Source organism: Ammodytes marinus (assembly GCF_949987685.1).
Source record: "Ammodytes marinus genome assembly, chromosome: 16".
NCBI lineage: Eukaryota > Metazoa > Chordata > Actinopteri > Uranoscopiformes > Ammodytidae > Ammodytes > Ammodytes marinus.
Window position 1 is genome coordinate 16,635,693 of NC_137220.1, and position 23,000 is coordinate 16,658,692.

The 23,000-nt window shown below is 40.6% G+C and overlaps 2 protein-coding genes across 3 annotated transcripts in view; one reads left to right on the plus strand and one right to left on the minus strand.

Annotated features, from left to right (window-relative positions):
- Positions 1-725: 725 nt before the first annotated feature.
- dexi (Dexi homolog (mouse)) lies at positions 726-5,051 on the minus strand. The gene is made up of 2 exons (XM_080044716.1): positions 4,121-5,051; positions 726-3,081 (listed from the first exon to the last, which is right to left on the minus strand). Exon 1 carries the CDS (start codon positions 4,530-4,532, stop codon positions 4,263-4,265), a length of 270 nt encoding a protein of 89 aa, XP_079900842.1. The 5' UTR covers positions 4,533-5,051; the 3' UTR covers positions 726-3,081; positions 4,121-4,262.
- A 370-nt stretch (positions 5,052-5,421) lies between these two features.
- Positions 5,422-23,000, plus strand: part of clec16a (C-type lectin domain containing 16A) — a 36,477-nt gene continuing 18,898 nt past the window's right edge. For both annotated transcript variants that reach the window (XM_080044707.1, XM_080044708.1), the window contains exons 1-10: positions 5,422-5,576; positions 6,524-6,652; positions 7,666-7,799; positions 8,461-8,609; positions 10,578-10,683; positions 15,666-15,789; positions 16,331-16,505; positions 16,842-16,892; positions 17,368-17,484; positions 21,766-22,003. In XM_080044707.1, coding sequence (XP_079900833.1) covers positions 5,503-5,576; positions 6,524-6,652; positions 7,666-7,799; positions 8,461-8,609; positions 10,578-10,683; positions 15,666-15,789; positions 16,331-16,505; positions 16,842-16,892; positions 17,368-17,484; positions 21,766-22,003 — 1,297 coding nt within the window. In that variant the 5' untranslated portion in view covers positions 5,422-5,502. The remainder of the gene's footprint in view (positions 5,577-6,523; positions 6,653-7,665; positions 7,800-8,460; positions 8,610-10,577; positions 10,684-15,665; positions 15,790-16,330; positions 16,506-16,841; positions 16,893-17,367; positions 17,485-21,765; positions 22,004-23,000) is intronic.

The following is a 23,000-nucleotide window of genomic DNA, read 5'->3' on the forward strand; positions in this document are numbered from 1 at the left end:
ACAACATAAATTCTTGGCTATAACTTATACAAACTGCTATAGGGCTATTAGGGCAAGGCTGTATTGCATTATGGGAAGTGTAGGATCATTTTAGGGCTTGACCCATAATACTCAAAAGTGAAAGTCAGGATATCTGAGCCTGATTTAAGACATAAGAACACAGTTGCATTTTCTTTGTAGACTTGTGCTGAGTGACTTGTTTCAAATTGTGCTACTATGTATTTCACAAAATGTGAATCAGTAATATGCCAAGGTCATATTTTAGTATACTCCTCGCTACATCACAACAATCTCAAAAATGTCACTGGTATTTACAGGTTCACTTTTTAACCCTTTCCTCAGTCGGTGGCTTTGTTAAGTAATTACAGTTGTCAGTCACAGACATTCTATAGAGAGTATGTTTGTGGAAAAGTCCCGTAGTCTGATCTGATGAGGATTTTTCTTCGCAGCATCAAGCGTTCCATCCAGCTACTGTTGTCTGACTCACCGTCGCTCTCTTGTGGACAAAATATAAAAGTGTCTGAGATGAATAACTCTACTATCATTACCATTAATCTACTGCACGGTCGTCAATATACAAAATACAATACATTTAGTCAACAAACAGTTGGAGTAAGAGGCAAAAAGCTGGCATTCGCTCAAAGTTTATTAAATATACATTGGAAAATAAAACTCTGTTACGATCCATAGCTTATTATAGCATGTGCATGTGCGAGAGGTGGACGGATGACACAAGCACTGGGTACAGGCTGCTTGTTGACATTTTATGATGATGAGACCAATAAACCAAGCAAAGGCTCTCATCGCTTACTCATAAAGTAGATGCTATGAGCAGAGTTGATCAGAGTCTGACCAGCACAGTGAGGTATCATGCCCGGGAAATGGCACATATAAACTAGTAACTACACACCAGTGATTTATAGACAGTTTTCGCACAAAACTACAATTGCTCCCTGTTCTGTCCGCTTCCCTTGCCACTGATTTTGAACACGTGGAGTAGCTTTAAAGCCATATTGTGTTACCTTTTCATCTAAATGAATGTTGGTTACATTCAAGCCATCGCCAATGAGTTGGTATTAAGCCACAAAACGCTCTCTGTATTTTTCAGTATGGCAACTTGTCATTCTGACTTTGACCTTCAGTTAGAAATCAGAAATCCTCATTCAACTACTGTAAGGGTTCACCTGGTGTTCATCTCATTAGTTTTTTGACCAAATTCCACATATAAATGTTTAGAATATTTAATGAATATAAGTATCCTGAGCTTTAGTGTTGCGTGATCTACATGCAGTTATTTTAGCCTGCCAAAAATAGAATTCTTATGGCCAAACTAATTGATACAAACGTGTAAACAATCCAATCAAAACATTGCACATCACCCAAAAAATATCGCTTACTGCAAAGTCCAAAACGAAGGAGAAAGAATTTGGTTATCAGCCATCATTAATCAACGCTTGGTATGATAAACAAACAGCTCTAGGTAAATCTCAGTACGTTCACACCCTTGTTTTTAAGTTGGCTTTTTCTGTTTGATTCATTACACAAAGTGTAAATCAAAAAATCATCTTACCACAGCAGAGCCCTCTGTGTGGTCTTGTGAAAAGTCAGACAATGAAATTCTGGACTAAAGCTTGTTTAAAGTCTGAAATGTGCATGTGCAAATATTTTTTGGAAAAAATCGTCAACTTGTTGCCTCTACTGCCTCAGTTTATTTGGTTCCATCAAATAACTAGAGTAAACAAATTGATGATAATTATTATGCAGTTTGCTCATTCTGGTTGGCAGGTACTATACTGTATGCTATGAAAAAATATTGCTTCCAAAGTCAATGTTAAGTTAATTAGCTGGGCTATAATTACTCTTCAGACCTGGAGTATGAACAGTGCTTTCAAGGCTCATACATACTGTTCGTATGTTTTCTTCCAATCATCAACAACAAAACACATGAATGGGAGAACTGCTTTGCAATTAGTTTTTGCATTAGCTCATTCTTATAGCTATCGAATTGCCCCATTGCTTTAATACAGTCTGTATTATTGCTGCCAAGAACTAACATTTTATGAATTTCTAAATGCAAAACAGAGGAAAGTGCACTGAAACCAAACTTTGATTGACAATGTTTTTCATGCGCTGAGTTTTTTTCTGTGTCTAACAAACATTCGTTACGTTAACAAAACATGTATTCATTCAACAAAGTCAAATATTTGAAGCACTTTTTCTGAGATGAAACCAGTTTGAAAGGTGTGGCCAGCTGTGATCACCGCTGTCATAACTAATACATTACTATTAACTGAAATGTGCCTATACTCTCTCTCTAGATATTTGAATATGTTCTGCATCACAGTGAAGAGCATGGGGGAGTGTGGTACCTCTGATCTAGAAGAGAGCTAGAAAAGATTAGGGCTCTCCTGTATCCTATAGTTTCACAGCCTGTGTTACGTCTTGACTGCCACCCTGAGTGTGCGGGTACCATCACTGAAAAAGACATACACAGTAGTCTGGGTGACTGCCAAAATACACATTTTCAAATTACGCCCTCAGGGATGAGTTTGCCTGCAAAGAAGCAATGCCTTCTGTATTCTGAAAACGTAAAAAAGGGGAAAGCAGTTGAATAGAGTTTTTCAGCGAGTGATTACGTATAATGCAACAGACCTACAGTTGACATTGTTTTCCTGCAGTTTGTCAGTTCTGACCAAGATGTCGCAATGTCTAGGTTACTGAAGTGGCAAGGTTAATTTCATTTCCGTCCGCTGTCAGCCCCCAGGCCCATGGGCTAGCACAGCCTGGTAAACTGTTCAGTGGAAATACCAGTCATATCAGACTACTGTATCTGAAACTGGCTGCACTGCGGACAACCTGCATATATTTGCTCTACATCTCCGGCAGCAGCTGTGTCTTTCCATTCGCAGCGCACTGTGCCTCCTTTTTCTCATTGTGTCCAAAGTGAAGGGTAGAGATGCCAGAGTCCATTAATATCAGAATAGCAACAGACTGACTGACAGCTGATCCAGTGCAGAGTGCCCCTCCCAACGGACAGTGGCGAATGTCTTCCTTAGGCTACCTTCTTTGAGCCGGGACAACCTAGAGAGACATGTCACAAACACATACACACGTTACAGCAGATCAGCATTAAAATATTTCCTATAGTTTATTGTACAGCATAACATAAAATGGGTGAGTTTTGTGGATGAAAATGTGACAAATGGGTCTAATAACATCTAAAGGCCTTTGCACAACAAACAATTGTTTTCTTTTTGTGAGTCAATACAAGCTTTCATATCATTTTTGGGCCATTTATTCGCTACGTGTCCAGTGTGCAAAGGCCTTAGGTCCTTGGGGCGGTTCACACCTGATGCAAGAAAGACACGTTCCATTTCTCAAAAAGTTCGCTGCTCTTTCACATCTATCTATTATGATGAAATACATAAGTAAAAGTACAGCATGTCCAAATTGTTTGCCTGCTACATGCAAACTACATACTTTTCATTATTAGCTGTAGTGTAGTATGTAGCATAGTTAACAGATTTTGAAGTATTGAAGTATGCGATTTTGGAACACATGGTCAGTGCTTTTTGCAGTTAGGTCGGACTCAGTCCGGTCACATTCTCACCACAAACAGACTGCACCAGAGTTTGTTTGGAAGTGTAAAGAGATCATCTCTTCAACAAAGTCTTGGTCCGCTTGTTTGGTCCACTGAGTGCGATTGCTCACAGGAAATGCAGCAAATGTGGAAACGCACCTGAGGTTGTCTCAATCGAACCAAGTACTGCAGGTGTTAAAGCACCCTTACCATCTTGGAGGTGGAGTCAGTGATTCTGTATAACGCTTGTTGTCAAAATCAGTGAATATCTCCTGTCCACACTATGTGTGTGTTGAAAAAATAAATTGTTATTACACAGCCTAAGCTCTTTAAACTAGCATGTAAACAGAAGGGCCCAACATGCCTGTTTGGAGAGCCTAGGATGTGTATTGACAGGTAGCAGATTGTGAGGAAATGCACAGATTTTTGACAAAAAGTGATTTTGACAACAAGCGTTCCCCAGAATCGCTGGCTTAAGCTGCATGAAAAATAAATAAAAAATAAACTTAAACCACAGAATGTCACGTGTGGTCTGCTTACCTTTTCACTGATATGTCTCTTTGAGAAAAGGGCAGCAACAGCATCCGCTCAGATGCATTTTTTCCCCACATCCCTGATTATGGGGGTGTTTACACCAACACCACCACTTAAATCCCCTTTATCGTCCTCCTGGAGGGCCCTGTCACTCAAGATACCCTTCAAACACGTCCAGCTCCGTGTCTGTGTCATAGGGGACAGAGGCCGGGTCAGATAGCACACCGAGGTCCACCAGCGCCTGGTCCATGTCCTCGGGCAGAAACACTATCCCCACATTCAGGACGATGTACTCCATCAAAAAGGCATAGTACAGGATCAGCACGTTCACAAAGAACAGGCCCAGATAAAACATATATGGGAGTTCGTCCAACAGCGATTCCACCGAATCTAGCTGGGCATAAATTGTGTGTGTCATAGAAAATAAAGAAAGCCACGGGTTGGGTTCTTTCTTGCCTTCGTGCACGGCCAGGACGTGGCAGACTGGAGCTGCTGATTAGTCACCAGTGCACCGCTAGAAATATTTTGGGGGCGATGGGGTTGGGGCGTCCATTTCGGATCGTCCCAACCTGCAAACAGTGATTGAGAGGCAGCCGTTCAGTCCTGCTGTTGTTTATCTGTACGATCCAGGAGACAAGAAAGGAAAAACTTTCATAGCTAATAATAACCGGGAGACGGTATCAACATATCACGCTAGCTAGTTCCACGCATTCCCGTCATTGGTCCTTAGGGCTTGCAGAATTCACGCCACGCCAGCTGGTTCGGACTAAAAACAGTACCGTGCATATGCTATAACAAACGTCGAAACGTGAACGTGATTTACTTGCAAAGTATTTTCAAGTTTTCTTGTATATACACCCGCAATCGGAGATACGAAACATTCACGAATACACGCGTTTGCCGATCTTTTTCTTACAGCTAAGATGTCCCGTCTAACATTTTTGTCAACCGCATCAAAACAGAGCGTCCCGTCGACACCATGGACATATCGGCAGGTGATTGGCTCACCGTTCAGCAGGCTCTGTTGTGATTGGTCTATACGCTGTCACTCGTCTTCAGCATGGACCTATTATAAAAGGGGACCCCCGCGAGGATAAGTCGCGTGATTTAACAGTCACTGGCGACATGGGAAGTGACGGTTGTAGTTTTTCCTCCACTCGAACTTGTATGCTATCTCAGCGCCTACCACAGAGGAAGAACAGCAACTCCCAGATGCACTATCGACTAAAGCTGTTACGTAATGACCCCAGTTCGATGCTGTCGCCGCCTCTCACCTTCTGTTTGCTAGGTAGCTATCTGTACGGGAAAGTGGGTGTAATGGATAGATGCGGACACTAACCTGTGCAAAATAAAGCGCCTGGTATCCCAACATTTTTAAAGCCGCAACCATGTTTGGCCGGTCACGAAGCTGGGTTGGAGGACAGGGGAAAGCGAAAAACATCCACTCCTTGGACCATTTGAAGTGAGTGGCTACCAACAGACGGGCTAACGTTAGCCTTTATGATAACTGGTTGAGAACGTATGTCAGCGGTGTCATTAGCCGAGTTGTTGACACATTAAAGTATCTAGCTAATAGCTCTTAACATGTCCAGTGAGCTGGTTTAATCCATTGCTCCTGCTGTATCGTTTCTATTGTCGTCGTTAAGATACATGGGCATGTGAACTAGCTTGTTTTAGCTTTAAAGTGAAAAGCCACCCTAAAGCAGAATCTACACTGTACTTTTCTGATATACTCAATCAGTATAACAATGGGCTGCACAGGTGTTTTCAGTTACTGGCTAATTAGACCTCTGATTATGTTTAAGGGGAGAGCTGCCAATGACTAGACAGTTGCTCCACCACAAAACGTTCAATAAATGTGGAAGAAATCAGTCAAGCTCAGTATGCACACACACGCACATGAGAGCTGTTATTAATAGGCAACATTAAATGGAAAAATCTGTGTGTAATTATTATCATCATTATAAGCATCAGTATTAGTATTGTTAATTATTCTATTTATTTATTTACGTATTCCTTTTCCCTTCTCTGGTTTTGCTTTGTTTTATTTTGATAGGTTTTTATTTGTGTTTCTAGCCTAATTGTTAGGCTTTGTATATGTCCAATCTAAATGGAGTACTTGGACATATGTCATCTTGGTGTAACACATTGAAAAATATAGAAAAATATATATATATATATTAAAGTTATTACATTGCACCATTTGGACATGAGTCACTGTCTTCAAATGTAAGACTGCCTGTGTTTGCTCATAGCAAATACTTGTTTTGGTATCCGAATGAGTTTTATTTGAACATAATTAACCGTTGTCAATCGCAATCAGACACATTGCACTGGCCTGTGTTGGTGTAGCAGCAGCCGTTGTTGATATGCTTCTCACCGCAGTCTGTCCCATGTCTCTCCCACCAGGTACATGTACCATGTCCTGACCAAAAACACCACGGTGACAGACCACAACCGAAATCTTCTAGTGGAGACCATCCGCTCCATCACAGAGATCCTCATCTGGGGCGACCAGAATGACAGCTCTGTGTTTGAGTAAGTACCAGTCACTGTCTCTTCATGCCAGATCCCTCCCCTGTAGCTACCAATATGCAGATGTTACTCCTGCATGGGTTTGACATTTGACAGCTTTTTATTTACCTGTATTTGAATCTATATTCAAATAGGCAAGGTTTGAGCACACTGTTTGTTTAAACTATTATTTGTATTCATGCATTTAAAGTTGAACAGATACACAATTCTTGTTTGATCATCCGATCCTGATTATTTTTTAAACCTTAATATCCAACATTATGACATAGATGGATAATAAAAAGTTCATGACACCATAGTCATGGGTTTTTTGTTTGCACAGCAGCAATAAGTGCGTATCACTTCTGTTAATCCATTTTACCATCTCCAGCGTTATCATTAAAAAACAGGAAATGGCTTTAAAGTGCAGAAAAGCCACTGTGGAGGTTGAAAGCATACTTGGTGCTAGCAGGAAACTCTTAAAATGAACATGTAGATAAACGGTACCTTCTCATCTTCTAGGCTAGTAACTGTGTTGTCTTTTAATGAACTTTTTTTTTTCAGAAGTTTGCCGTATTTCAACATTATGACAATGAACTTGATATTGGCCTAAAAACCACTGAACCTCTATGGTGCAAAGTACTAGAGTGCTCATGTATATTTAAATGCAGTATTTAATGTGGGGTGGGGTAGCTAGAGTGAGTCTGAGATCTGGTCCAATGAAATTAAAACTGAGAAATATATAAGTACAGGATATTTGCATAGTCAGTGCGTCACAAAAATTGTCCTGTCGTTTTTAGTATTTGGCCCACTGCTTTATTAGATTGTGGCAGTAAAGATACTCTAGCCAGAAAACGGGGGGGGGGGGGGAGAGAGACAGGTGTGTAAATTCAAGCTCCATTTTGGGAATCAAATTATAGAAAAAATGTGGGCTTATGTTTAATGCGTCGCACTAGCACTAGAGAACAATTCTTCAATTAGATCATTTTGAAGTCATCATGAATTGAATGATGCATGTGTGTACACTCTGTGTTCAGCTTCTTCCTGGAGAAGAACATGTTTGCTTTCTTCTTGAACATCCTGCGTCAGAAGTCGGGACGCTACGTGTGTGTGCAGCTCCTCCAGACCCTCAACATACTGTTTGAGAACATCAGTCACGAGACCTCCCTATGTACGTATTTAAATCAAAAGGTTGAAAAAATAAACATTCATAAATGTATGTATGTTATGCATTACAATAATATAACCCTGAAACAAATCATTCCTTTTCTGTCAACTATGTGTAGTTTTAAAGACTGCTGCTTCTTAAGTTTGAGTGTTTTGAGGCTGTGTTGGTGTTTGATTTGATTTTATTAGGATCCCCATTAGCTGATGCAGAAACATCAGCTACTCTAGTGTTGTACACTATATATGCAATGCACTTGTCTACCATTATAATAAAAGGTGTCTCTATTATACAGTATATTGTGTAGTTGTTTACATCGCATTTCATGTGTTCTGTAGGCCAAAGTATGCAAGGCACCTCGCACACTCTGTCTTTATTGAAATATACAATGCATAGCAGCCTTCTGCATTTTGTGTTGTTACTAGGCAACCGCATACTCGGCAGATATCAGTTTACACTCTAATTTATACAGCAGGGAGATACTTTTATGTAAAGTAATTATAGGCTTGCATTCTGAGAAAATTGTTGAATCAATAATCTTTTCTCATGTTCACTGTACACAGTAGTCACTGTAGATGTCCAACCTCACAGTTGATCTGATGATGGTGGAGCCAACATGAAAGTAGTGCAGTGAAGCTATCCAATCTCTTTTCTCTTCTCCTCTCAGATTACCTCTTGTCAAACAACCACGTGAACTCCATCATTGTCCACAAGTTTGACTTCTCGGACGAGGAGATCATGGCATACTACATCTCCTTCCTCAAGACCCTGTCACTCAAACTCAACAACCACACCGTGCACTTCTTCTACAACGAGGTGAGGTCATAGACGGCTGGGGAGATGAGAGGGACTGAGGCCTACAGGATCTTTGTATTACGCTCAACAACTTTTATCTTGCACTTTATAACAGAGAAAGAGGAAGGAAGAGATTAATGATAAAAGGCTGATAATGAGGAAAGTGTGTGTTTAAAGGGATTAGTGAAAACCAGCTGTAGACGAGAGAGAACAGCCTGCTGCTTCTATTTCTCTACTTATGTACAAGTTTACCTGTGTTTGGAATTGTCAGGCTGCTTCTATCCACTAGTCTCCAGCAGAACACTTCTCCTGTGTAGATAGGTTGGTTTATTCTGTCTTGTCCACAAGTCAACTCCCTTTCCCCAGCTGATACAAACGCATACGTGTCAATGTTCCCTTTAATGCTGAGAATGGTGTCATTATTATTAATATAAGCCCATAGTGACCAAAGTGTTCTAAACAAGATCTTGTTTCTCTTAAATAGAGCTCCAAAACCAGAATGATTCTTTATTTGGAAATATTGATAGAATTATATTGATAGGATGTTATATCATTGTATGTGTATGTGATAACAGATGGTATCGCCAAACAACACTCCACCTGAATAATCCCTGATGATGTTACCCTCCATTGTTTCAACAGTATCTCTAGTCCTTCCATTGGCCTGTGTGTGCTGGGGAAAGTTATTGGTGTACTGTTGATGGTAGCTCTATCCCTGAAGCCTAAACCAGACCCTATGTGTAGATCTGACAGTATACTGGGACAATAACAAATTAATTTGTCTTGTCTTTTTTCAATAGTATTCTTCTATTCATCTCTCACCTAATTTATTATAATTAATTTATCATGTATTGATTCATAGTTTGTCCTCCAGAGGGCACTGTTGGATGGCACATCACTTTGGCCACCTCCGTTGCTGTCAGATCTACACATAACAAGTAAAATGTTGAAGACAGGAAGACACACTCTTTTGGTTTGGTTTTGGTGTCAGGGTTTAGGATTTCTTCATTTGCTGTGACCTCTTGGTGACCGCTGGCCTTCTGACCCTCAGTGAATGGTTTGAGGTCGCAGTGACTGAGGAATGTTTGGGTAGAGGATAAGGGACTAGCACAGAGAGAGATGAACTGCCTGTCTTACACATGCAAATGTACCTAATCGCATGCTGGTATTTAAACAGCTGTTGACCTTCTGAAGTACTATTTATTGATCATCATTGGTGTAATGTGTCAGGACGGGCCCAAAAAACCCAAATCAATATCCACTGTCAATAATAAAGCCTAAACATCGACAGTTTAAAAGTCTTAAAAGCCCCTGTAAACCCAAACCTGCAAGATTGTTCCAACTATGTCATTTCGGGAGCTATCTGCATGATAGTACACATCTGAAAAGAGTAAGGCTAGTCCATCCAAATTAAAGATATTGTCATTTAAATTTGATAGTCAGTTTACAGAAATTAGGTTTAGATAAGGGGGGCTATGCTCTGGTTCTTATTGCACAATAAGTGTTTTGAACCAATCACGATTGTTCTCTGGCCGAACGTTCTATAAAAACAATGACTACAGTTGCCATGGATACTGTTTTATACTGTCATGCCCACACAGTCCTGTCAAACCATCTTGAGACAGTCAAAAAGCATTTCTTTTAAACTAGATTTTATAATAATAATTTGAGTTTTTTCGACGGGGTTACTTGTGGGCTAGCTGTCTCTAAAGGTGGATAAATTCAACTTTAGTGTACTTTAGTAGTATTTAGTTTAGTTTAACTCTCCTTTAGTAAAGCACTTTACTGTTTGTAGAGCATTTAGATAGGACAACTAAATACCTTGTTACTATCATTACGTTCTCTTTTATCAAAATGTGATACCTGACAGAATTTCTGTCTCCACTAGCTCCTTTCTCTCTCTCTCTCTGTGGTCGTTTCCGGCCTGAGCGCAGCTGTGCAATGCTGTGCCTTGCTCACCAGTGCCCCCTCTCTGTCTCCCACACACAGCACACTAATGACTTTGCCCTGTACACCGAGGCCATTAAGTTTTTCAACCACCCTGAAAGCATGGTCCGCATCGCAGTCCGCACCATCACACTCAACGTTTACAAAGGTGAGTGCCATTGAAACGCATGCACTCATGCTAACCGTACACACAAACGTCCAACAAACACAAACCCACACATTCGAGATGCTGGGACTGCCTACCGCCTCTCGTTGTACTCTCGCACTCTTCTCGCTGCTGCTGCTTCTGGTGCATGAGCATGACTAACAGGTAACAAAAACACACACATACACATTCTGCTGAATATTTGGCTGTATTTGATATAAACATTCAAGTCTAACAGATTTTGCAGTAAACCTATGAAATATGCTTACTGTTCAGAATCTGTGCAGTAGGATCTGTCTGTAACCTAGCCAACAGCTTTATTTGCTGCGCAAACAAGCCACTTGGAGCCACTCTTTTATAAAGAGGACAAATTCAGGATTGTATTCCCTATTGGCAAATAGTATTTCAAACAATCACTTTTTCTTTTTAAATACATTGGTCAGTATTTGAGTAACATCTGTTGTTACTTAAATTCAAACATTTGCTCTGGGTTTTGTTTTAACAAGCCACTTATGAATTGCACAGTATACAGTCATAAGGTCAGCCAGCATCAAAGTCTCATGAATAATTAATACATTTATATTTAGTAGAAGATTGTAGAATCTTCCCCCCCCCTCAACACAAACCTATCTATTGCTCGGCAGCATATCGGCGATACTGTAAACAACATGATTTTTCCAAAGTCTACAGTATCTCACAAAAGTGAGTACACCCCTAACATTTCTTCACATTTTTCTTTATATCTTTCCATGCGACAACACTGAATAAATGACACTTTGATACAATGTCAAGTAGTCAGTGTACAGCTTGTATAACAGTGTAAATTTACTGTCCCCTCAAAATAACTCGACACACAGCCATTAATGTCTAAACTGCTGGCAACAAAAGTGAGTACACCCCTAAGAAAAAATGTCCAAATTGGGCCCAAAGTGTCAATATTTTGTTTTGCCATCATTATTTTCTAGCACTGCCTTAACCCTCTTGGGCATGTAGTTCACTAGAGCTTCACAGGTTGCAACTGGAACCCTCTTCTACCCATTCATGACGACATCAAGGAGCTGGTGGATATTAGAGTCCTTGCGCTCCTCCATCTCCCGTTTTAGGATGCCCCAAAGATGCTCAATAGGGTTTAAGACTGGAGACATGCTTGGCCAGTCCATAACCTGTACCCTCAGCTTCTTTAGCAAGCCAGTGGTCGTTCGGAGGGGTGTTTGGGGTCGTTATCATGTTGCAGTACTGCCCTGCGGCCCAGTTTATGAAGGGAGGGGATCATGCTCTGCTTCAGTATGTCACAGTACATGTTAGAATTCAATGAACTGTAGATCCCCAGTGCTGGCAGCACTCATGCAGCCCCAGACCATGACACTCCAACCACCATGCTTGACTCTAGGCAAGACACACTTGTCTTTGTACTCCTCACCTGGTTGCCGCTCCACACTCTTAACACCATCTGAACCAAATACATTTATTTTGGTCTCATCAGACCACAGGACATGGTTGCAGTAATCCATGTCCGTAGTCTGTTTGTCTTCAGCAAACTTTTTGTGGGGTTTCTTGTGCATCATCTTTAGAATAGGCTTCCTTCTGGTATGATGAGCCATGCAGACCAGTATGATGCAGAGTGTGGCGTATGGTCTGAGCACTGACAGGTTGACCCCCCACCCCTTCAAGCCCTTCAGCAATGCTGGCAGCACTCATACGTCTATTTTCCAAAGCCAACCTCTGTGTACGACGCTGACCATGTGCACTCAACCTTCGTAAACTGGGCCGCAGGGTGGTATTGCAACATGATAACGACCCCAAACACACCTCCAAGACGACCAGTGGCTTGCTAAAAAAGCTGAGGGTAAAGGTTATGGCCTGGCCAAGCATGTCTCCAGACCTAAACCCTATTGAGCATCTTTGGGGCATCCTCAAACGGAAGGTGGAGGAGCGCAAGGTCTTTAATATCCACCAGCTCTGTGATGCTGTCATAAATGGGTGGAAGAGGGTTCCAGTTGCAACCTGTGAAGCTCTAGTGAACTCCATGCCCAAGAGGGTTAAGGCAGTGCTGGAAAATAATGGTGGCCACACAAAATATTTACACTTTGGGCCCAATTTGTAAATTTTTTCTAAGGGGTGTACTCACTTTTGTTGCCAGCAGTTTAGACATTAATGGCTGTGTGTCGAGTTATTTTGAGGGGACACTAAATTTACACTGTTATACAAGCTGTACACTGACTACTTTACATTGTATCAAAGTGTCATTTATTCAGTGTTGTCCCATGGAAAGATATAAAGAAAAATGTGAAGAAATGTTAGGGGTGTACTCACTTTTGTGAGATACTGTATGTTGCTTCCTGCACTGTGCTGCGTCTTCCTGCCATCTCTCTTGGCTCCTCAGGGCTCTGAGCTGGTCCATCCTGGGGAGGCGGGCGGTGCATTAAGTTGGCTTTCTCTACCCATCATGCTTCACTTCACTATTGCATAACATTTCCTCTACATACAGTCTCTGCAACATACCAACTACGGCGTCCTGTGTCTCTGTACCCGTTTTTTCTAGCCCTGCATGTATGCTTTGCGCCATACTTAACTATACTATACTTTAACCATTGTAGAAATACAAGTCATTAATGAAGTAACCTAGTGATGTGGGGAATGTATAACCGCTGGGCTGGCCATGGATATAGAAAGGAATCTGTCAAAGAGGGAAGCATTCAAGCATCAACTCAATGCAACAACTCTGACTTTGAATTCTTTTTTCCAGTATATGAGAATAGTCCAAACAGAACATCTGTATCCCTTATCTTCAGTTGAATTGTGATCTTATGCAGTATAAAGCTGTGACTAATTATGTCAAAAACCTTTTAAAACACTTGAAACATCTTGCTTATTTAATTACTTTCTAAAATGAACCCATCATTTAAATACTACACAACACAAGTCACAACACTGAAAGCTTGTCAGTGTGTTGCAATGAAGGCCCCATAATGTTGAACATGTCACTGTTTAATGCTTCCTACTGATTCCTTGGGTTATGCACTGCAACAAATGACCACCTGGACAAGGATTTTAACCAGAATTGAAATCGATCATGCTAGTTTAATATCTTTTTTACCCCATTTGTTGAAAAGATGGGAAAACCTGAAAGTAATTTTTAAAATGTTTAGGTTCAACTGTAAACTCCTTTGCCAGATGTGCCATTGCTTGTAGTTTTTTTTTTTTCATTTGTTTATTTTTGTTAAAATACCTGCGGGGTCCGTCCCAACCTCCACCACTCCACAGCCGCCCTTTACTCACATTAACCCTGTGTCTGTTTCCCCCTCTCACTCTTCCTCTTCCCCTCCTTCTCTCTCTCTCTCTCTCTTTCTCTCTCTCTCTCTCTCTCTCTCTCTCTCTCTCTCTGCGTGCCCCATCTGCCTAACTCCAGTTTCATGTAAGTTGGTTCCATTCATTGACTTTTTCTTTTCTTTAGGGCTGGGTGTCCTATACACATGTTTTGTTGTGTTTATTTTTCCTTGTACTGTAACCAGTTATCCATACATTACAATCATACAGACACAATGTGTTACATGAGCCTTAAAGCAACCCAGCGTTTTCACTAAGTTGGTTGCTGTCATGTGAGACTTGTGATGTTAATGCCTCAAATTTTAAGATGATCAAAAGTTGGTTGAAAATGAGTTATTACATGTAAGTTGTTGTTGATGCCCAGCCCTATTTGTTTCCAATGGTGTATTTGTTATAAATGTATCGGTATTAATATCCTTGCGATTTTTCATTTTTGTATCACCCACCTAGTACATACTGCAGAAGAACCTGCATGCCTCTTTAATTTAAAATGTATCTTGGGTTAATCTTGCCACAAGCATAATCTCACCCCACATGTTGGTTGTTGATTTGGTGATGGATTTGATTTTTTTTGCTCACTATGGTTATTCAGTCAGATTTTCCCTCTGCTTTAATTTTCAGTTTATCAATCAATGGACAAAGCTGGAATGACACTGTGACTCTTAGTAGTTGAAGCTTGGGATTTGTCTTATACTTTTCTTCTATAATGCAATTAATTTATTTGATTGGGTTGCTCATTCATGACTTTGGTCAGTTTGACTCTGTGTGGATTAGCATTGGGGAAGTTATGAGCAGTTTTATTTGCATTTGAATGAATAAGTGCAGAACTGTTAGAAAATGTAGATCAAAATTGATGCAGCCAAAATCATCTTTTATATTCTCCACATTATTCTTCCTTGTCAACCTATCACCTAGCTTGCCAACAATATACATTAGTTCCATTAGTTCAATAGCTAGTGTAGCATGGGCTGCCAGCCTTAAGCAAAGCTGAAGAGGGGTCTAAAGAGGTGTGATAAGTGCACTTCTTTCTATCTCCACACTCCCACATATTCTTTTATTTTTAGATTTGCAGTCATCTGCTCCACTCAGTTTATTAGACGTATAAGCAGAAGTACTCCCCAAGACCTTGACATGTAACATTGGTGGAGTTCCCCTTTTAATCTTAACACATTGATGTAATGTATTCAGTTCTTTTTATCATTGCTCTATGACTAATCTTGTGAATTTATTACTACTACTCATATCTTGCTCTTGTAAAACATAACTCGTCTTAAGCGTCAGCAAGAGTGACATACTGATTACGAACAGAAATTTGTTTTTCTCGTCTAATATTAGTGTAAATAGTCACACTGTTTCAATTTGAAACTGAACTGGCTTTCCTCTTAACCCCACTCCACTAGTATTCCCTTTTATATTATGTTAGCAATTTAACAATAGATTGACTGGACAAATTCATGCACTTACTTTGACTCTACCTGTTGTTGAATTTTTCTTAATTTTCCTATAATTGTTTTGTTTGGTTTCTAATCATATTTAACAGTCACATTCTGGTTATTCTGTTGGATCACAAAGTGTGTTTACATGATGATCTGTGAGTGTGTGTGGTATTTGATACCTGTAGGCAGCCTTGATAACCACCCTGACCCTGCTCTCTCCAGTGGACAACCAGCACATGCTGCACTACATCCGAGATAAGACGGCGGTCCCATACTTCAGCAACTTGGTCTGGTTTATTGGCAGCCATGTCATCGAACTGGACAAGTGTGTGCAGACAGACGAAGAGTAAGCTCTCTCCCTTTCTCTGTGTAATTCTCACTGTGGCCTCTAGGGGTCAGGCCTGTCTCTTTTTTGTACCCATTATCCTGATAGTGTGGCTGTAATGGTTTGTGCACTTCAAAAATAGTGTTTTGCTGCCTTCAAGGTGGAGTCAGACTCAGCAATTCTGGAGAAAGCTTGTGGTCAAAATCACTTTGTCAAAATCAGTAAATATCGCCTCACGATCCTCTACCTGTCTATACTATGCACTGAAAGAAATCTGGTGTCAATACACAGCCTAGGGTCTGTAAACTGGTATGTAAACAAAAGGTGTGTTAACAAATGGGGCCTACCATAGCTAGCAACATACCCGTTTATATGCTGTGTATCAACACCAGATTTATTTTCAGCACACACAGAGTACGGACAGGTAGTGACAAAATTGACAACGAAAATTCCCCCGAACCGCTGACTCCTCCTTAAATGATGTGCAGTTTGGTAAAAAGTTTTGGTACATGTCCACTGTCTAAATAGCAGCCAGTTACCCTGTCTCTTTGTTCCGTCCCAGGCATAAGAACAGAGGGAAGTTAAGTGACCTGGTAGCTGAGCACCTGGACCACCTGCACTACCTGAACGATATCCTCATCATCAACTGTGAATTCCTCAATGACGTTTTGACCGACCACCTCCTCAACCGCCTGTTCCTTCCCCTCTATGTGTACTCTTTGGTCAGCCCTGAGATGGTATCTACCCTCACATGCATGTCAATAAGTTTACACTTGTGTTGTATACAAGCTGCTCCCTCCATTTGTTTTATAGAATATGTTAACATTGAATTGTGTGTGATCTGTTGTATTACAAAAACACCTATGTTTTTTTTCTCCAAATGTGTTAAAGTGCTTGCCATATATTTGAGTTCTGTAGTGTTTAAACGGCTGTGTGATGAGAATCCTCTCTGGTGGTGCGTGCACTTTCTGAATTGAATGTAGTGTCAAAACACTGCTATGACATAATTTGACTCGTACTAGCTTTAGAACTGCTATATGAATGACCTTGACTGTCCTTTTCTGTTTCTTTAGTCTGACGAGCGAAAGATCAACCCCCAGGTGTCCCTCTACCTGCTGTCTCAAGTAAGCAAAACACACGCACACGTACCTCAAGCTCACCAAAGCACTGGTATTTTTAGTCATTCGGCCTATTTATCATATTGGTAAATCCTTTGGGAAATGTGTTAAATTTGCTTCATTTCATGGCAGTTTTCTCCGGTTCTGAAAGCCACTATGGCTATTGAATTCAATGATATTAATTGAAAAAGAGTATCAGTTACATGTATTTTTGTTTCGTAGAAATGTTTTGTATTTTGCTTTATTTTCTCTGACATTGAAATAAAAAATTTAATTTGACATGGTGTACAGTTAAAGGAGCAATAACAACAACTGTAAGTCCTGTTACCTATTGGGATGCAGTCATATTATATCTGAGGGGGTCATTTTGTGAAGCGTCACAAGTACTTTTTATTGTTCAGAAGTCATGAATTTTTTTCACGTAATTTTCGATTTTTTATTTTTTTTAACAGCCTTTTGTGTATATCTCTGTGTTTTCCAGGTGTTTCTGATCATCCATTATCAGCCATTGGTCAACGCCCTGGCCAACGTTATTCTCAATGGAGACCTGTCTGTCTTCACCCTACAGACAGATATACCCAGCACACACAAAAGCACGGTAACAGGCACGCACACAGACAGACAGACAGACACACACACATCCAAAACCTTTTCTAACTTTTATAGCATACACACATAGGGCTGGGTATCGTCAAGGACTTCGCGATACGATACGTATTTCACGAAACACTGGTCACGATACGATATATCACGATATATTGCGTATCTTGATATATCACGATATATTGCGATATTCCATAAACAAGTTGCCTTGTCAAACATAACAGCACAATATATTGATAATTGCACAGATAAATGAAGTCAAAACTATTTCATTCCCAACTTCCTTTACTTTGGTTTTGGCAAATGATCAAACACTGCTGCAGCTGCCATAACATCAAAATAACAAATCCAATTCACTCTTGTACTGACTGTACAGGACACACTGAAAATGAAAACACATCAGTGTGCTTTTGTGACACAGTGAATCTTAAGTGTTCTAAACAAAACATATTTAACTTCAATAGTCAGTATCTTAGAGGCTCAGGTCTGACAGCAGACATGGGTTTGAATCTGACCCGTGGTTGTTCTCTGCACTTCTTTCCCTCTCTGCCCCATTTCATATCTGTGTCTCTGCACTGTCAATAAAGCCTTGAAAAGCAAAAAAAAAAAAAATCATAAAAAAATGTATTCAAAGAATATCGATTTTTAGTTATAAAAATTGATACTGATATCGCGAAACTAAGTATCGCGATATATCGATATTTCGATTTTTTGACACAGCCCTATACACACAGTACAGACCAACATGCAAACCAGAAACATGATTCAAATAAACCAGTAAGGTGCAATGCACAGCACACACAAACACCTCTACCTGTCTATACTATGCACTGAAAGAAATATGGTGTCAATACACAGCCTAGGGTCTGTAAACTGGTATGTACACAAAAGGTGTGTTAACAAATGGGGCCTACACACAGCAGACTGTACATTGTGATACAGTCAAGCTAGTACACACACAAACTGGGTGTACAGAACACAAACGAGAAATGCACACTTACGCTGCAATGCAAACCGCATTGATACATGCGCACAGATATACACACACACACACACACAGAGCAGAGTTCCTGAAGTGTGTGTAGGCGGTTATGAGATCGCGGGGTCATGGTTTTCTCCATTATTCACCCACATCAGAGCAGCAGTATGCAAATTACCAACATTGTTTTTCCTCCTTACATTTTTCACTCCCTCCATTATGTTCATCTTTTCTCCCGTCAAACCCTTGGATTCAAACTTTCTGTCCAATTTTTTGCCCTCTGTTCATCTTTCTCTAAACTTCTTGTTGTATTTATTTTCGTCTGTATTTTTTCTGTTCTTTTCTGTCTCTTTCTTTCTACCCCCCTTCTCTCCCCTATCTTCCCCATATGATTCCCCTCACCTCTCTTTTTTTCTTAATTCTCTCTTCCTCCTTCCCGCTCTTCGTAACTTTTTGACCATCTGTTTGTAAAGCCAGGTGGGCGTGCTGAGGTAGTGAGCGTTTCTGAGAACCCTTGTGGTTATTCTCTGTGTGTGTGTGTGTGTGTGTGTGTGTGTGTGTGTGTGTGTGTGTGTGTGTGTGTGTGTGTGTGTGTGTGTGTGTGTGTGTGTGTGTGTGTGTGTGTGTGTGTGTGTGTGTGTGTGTGTGTGTGTGTGTGTGTGTGTGTGCGTGCGCTAGACCTGTGCCTGTTGTAAGAAGCAGCCTACTTTTTCACTGAATGTGAGTTGAAGTGTGAGGTCTTAACAACATTGGTTTACCACAACAGGAGACAGCCAGACCTAAGCTAGTACATGCTAGCTATTCATTCAGCAGTGCCTTTCACTGACTTTAAAAGTGCCACGTGTTGCATCTTTAAACATTTGTGTCGCAGCTTTTAAAAGATAAGAGGAGACTGTACATCTACTGTAGAAGCCATTGAAATGGTCTTAAACTTGGAATTTATTTAATATATCATAAAATAAAGAAGGTTTACTGTTGAGTTTTTTTTCTCTTAATTTGTTCTACTATTTTACTTCTTATCAGCCGATGTAATTCCTTAAAGGCAATACAGAATACAACAGAGCCCATAATCTGAATGAATCTTGTTCTCTAGTTAGGTGTCAAAGGAGGGTGTGTCTGTTTGTGTGAAATTATATTTACTTAAGTTAGATGTGCATTCCCAGATCTGTTTTCAAGTGTATGTGTTTGTTCACTCTTTATAGGACACCTGTCTTTTGCACAATGATTTCTTATGGGAAAAGCCTATGCCATTTCCTGATGGTGCCTAAGAGAAAGTAAAAAGCTGTACATAAGTATTATTTTATATGCACGTTGGATTGTGGGTTTTATCTTCACCATATCCGATAAATCCGCCGTTGTGTTATTGTTTGATTTATTGAAGATGAAACACAGACATACAAAGCATTGGCTCTGTTCCTGTGCAGGTGGTCAAATGGTACTTCCTGTTTGTCTGTGATGTGGCAGGAAATGAAGTCACATGATGGAACACTGATAGAGCAGGCTCACCTAACCCAAATCTCTTTCCTGGAAGAAGTGTTTTTTTTTTCTCTCTCGTACAAGTGTTTACTTGCAAGTGCACCAGTTAGCTACACGATGGTAACATTTGCATGTTCCTACTAGAATCTTTTTTTTCTCAAAGCACATGCAGCTGTTTTAGTCATATGTATTCATGAGTATGTCTTTGACCTGTAAATGTTGCCCTTTTTTTGCAGGGTTTCGACAGTACCCATACCCGTGCCCGTATGTGTTTGGGTGTGTGCGTAGGTTTACCTTACACCTTACCTTAGTGTCCCTGACCTACCTTAGTGTCCCTGACCTCCATTAATTTCTCAGCATAGGCTCAGAGTGTGAGCGGTTTACCAGAACATAGCACACGAACACGCACGCACACACACACACAGACTGGTCTGTGGTTTATATCTAGTAGCATGCACACTGTTTTTTTTAGCAGAAGCACCTAAGCACTCAGATATACCCAGTGATACAGACATACATTACTTATATCAGTGTTTTTAAAAGTGTGGCTTTCTAAAGAAAATAATTAAAAAGACTTCCCAGATATGTGAAATGGGATAGCTAAGCCATTTAGCTGCACGGTCCGAGTCTAAAAGTAGGGCTGAATACAGACCATGAAAAAATACATTTTAGCTTTGTCTTGTCTTAATGCCTTTCTGTAGTCAATTTATTTTTTATAATAAGTAGACATGATTGTCATTAGGGTTACTCATAATAAGAGAGTTTTATTCTCTTACATCTCTGCTCACAGCTGTTTCCTGACTGCGTATCTGCATGTTGATATATATATGTGAGAAATGGGTTTCTTCTTGTTTCAATATGGCCTTACAGAAGTGGCCCCAGAAAAAGTGTGTGTCAAGTGGTCATATTCTCCCACTGTGATAAAGTTTATCAGGGAGGAAGTGGCTTGTCTGTTTTAACAGACCTCGATCAACACGATAGTGCATGAAGGATTTACTGTAAGTGTGCGTGTGGTACATATAGCATAAGGCACATCAGTAATACAAGTGTATTTTCTCTGCATGTGTATAGTATGCATATGGTTTCATGCGTGTCAATATTTTTTTTGCATGAATACCAGTAAAGGGTCTACTGATATTCCTTTCCAGGAAACGGGACAGTTAATTTCTAAGTATCATTATCTGACTAAACAAACTGCTTTTTTGTATTCAGTACATATTGGGCGCTACAGTGTTGTGTTGTAATGCCACCGTTGACATGAAAAACCAACAGGCAAAGTCACAAAGGGACCACTGCTTTGTTTTAACCAAACACATCTTTGAAAGCACATGATAACATCATACCGTAATGATGTCATGATCACCAGAAAAAAAATTCAGGATAATGTTGAGAAATTAAAGCTACAGTGCGAAACTTCAGTTGCCCCCGTGTGGAGTTCTGAGTAATTACAACATCAACATGTTGGTGCATTTACATGAGGTAAGCCTTTTGTGAAGGTTTTTTCTTATTAGAAACAACTCCTGAAACATTACTCTGCGCTTCTTGGGATTTATCTGAGCTCCTGCACCAGTGTCAGGGGGGCGACAGCAGTTTATAAACACTGCCGTACTGATAAATACAGAGAGAGTTTCGTGGAGCTGATAGGCTTAATCAACTTTGTGTCAACTCATCTGGTGATGGCTCGAATGTCACCGATACTCATTTATATGAAAAAATAATGCACTATGGCTTAAATGACGCTATCATCCTTACTTCCAAGGCATGTGATGTCTTCCCATCTCACACCCTGTGGTCTCTGTTCCTCCTCTCAATCCCCCTCAGACCAGTGCTGGTGGCGTGCGTCGGTTCGCCAAGCCCTCCGAGTCTCTGGAGCGCTCCCTGGAGCTGTCGCGCCACCGCGGCCGCAAGAGAACCCAGAAAAGACCAAACTACAAGAACCTGGGCGAAGAGGAGGACGAGGAGAGGGCTGCTGGAGGGGCAGCAGCAGGAGAAGAAGGCTGGGACGAGGACGCCAGAGGAGGAGATAGGGAGGGAGGCCGAGAGAGGGAGAAGGGAAAAGGTACAGAGGGAGTAGGAGGGAGTTCTAAGGGAAGCAGAGCGAGTGGGGAGATGGCGGAAGGTGAGTGTGTGTCTCATTGGACACAGCAGTACAGCGCTGTGTTTTGTGAGTGTTTCTTTCACTGCCATCGATCAAACATTCTCCCATTGCACCCTTGTTTACCCAAGAGCCACCACAGCAGCAGTAACAGCCCTCGTCTCCAAACAGAAAAGAGAGTGACAGAAAAACTAAAAAGATAACGGCTTAACTTTAACTGTAAATGTGCTCTGCTTTTTTTTCCCCTTTTTAATTTGGACGCTTAATTCAATGTGCTCATAACAAATGCTATCATCTCCATTCGGTTTTTTTTGTTAATTGCAAAATTCTGATTTATTAGACCTTCTGGATAAGTCATAAGATACTTCTGAAATTGAGATCATGCATTACTCTTGAAAACAGGAAGAGTGTCAAAAGGGCAAAAAGCAAGTGTTTGAAGTGAGACTGAAATAAAACAGATGAAATAACGAAAGCAGAAAGACTGAATTCATAGAAAAAACATCCTCTTTGGCTAGTTTTGAGATGATGCCTCCCTCTTCCTGCTGCTCACCCCATTTGGCACCCTTTAATTTCCCCACGGTTACCATAGCCACCACCATGGAGGTTGACTGTCCATTTCCACAGTGACACACCATCCATCCTGTGCTCCTCACCTCTCCGCCTGTCTCTCACTCCTGCTCTGTTTGCACGTGTGTGGGTTGTTTAGTGTGTGTGTGTGTGTGTTTAAAAATGTGACCATTCACTCTTCTGAAATGATTCCTTCTTCATTTTGATTGAATAGACTCTTTTTTGCAGAGTCTTTGTGCAGGGCTAATACACCCTTAATACTTCTCAGGGCCCAAATGCACAGAATTCTGGGTATTAACACAACAAGCAACATGGGCTTCAAAAGAAAATATCATTTCAAAATGAAAGCACATTGTATGTACAGATGTGATGGCTGGCCCATACTTGGTGCTTT

Bases quoted from the DNA above. Each gene is read 5' to 3' on its own strand.
- dexi (XM_080044716.1), bottom strand. From the start codon at position 4,532: ATGACACACACAATTTATGCCCAGCTAGATTCGGTGGAATCGCTGTTG.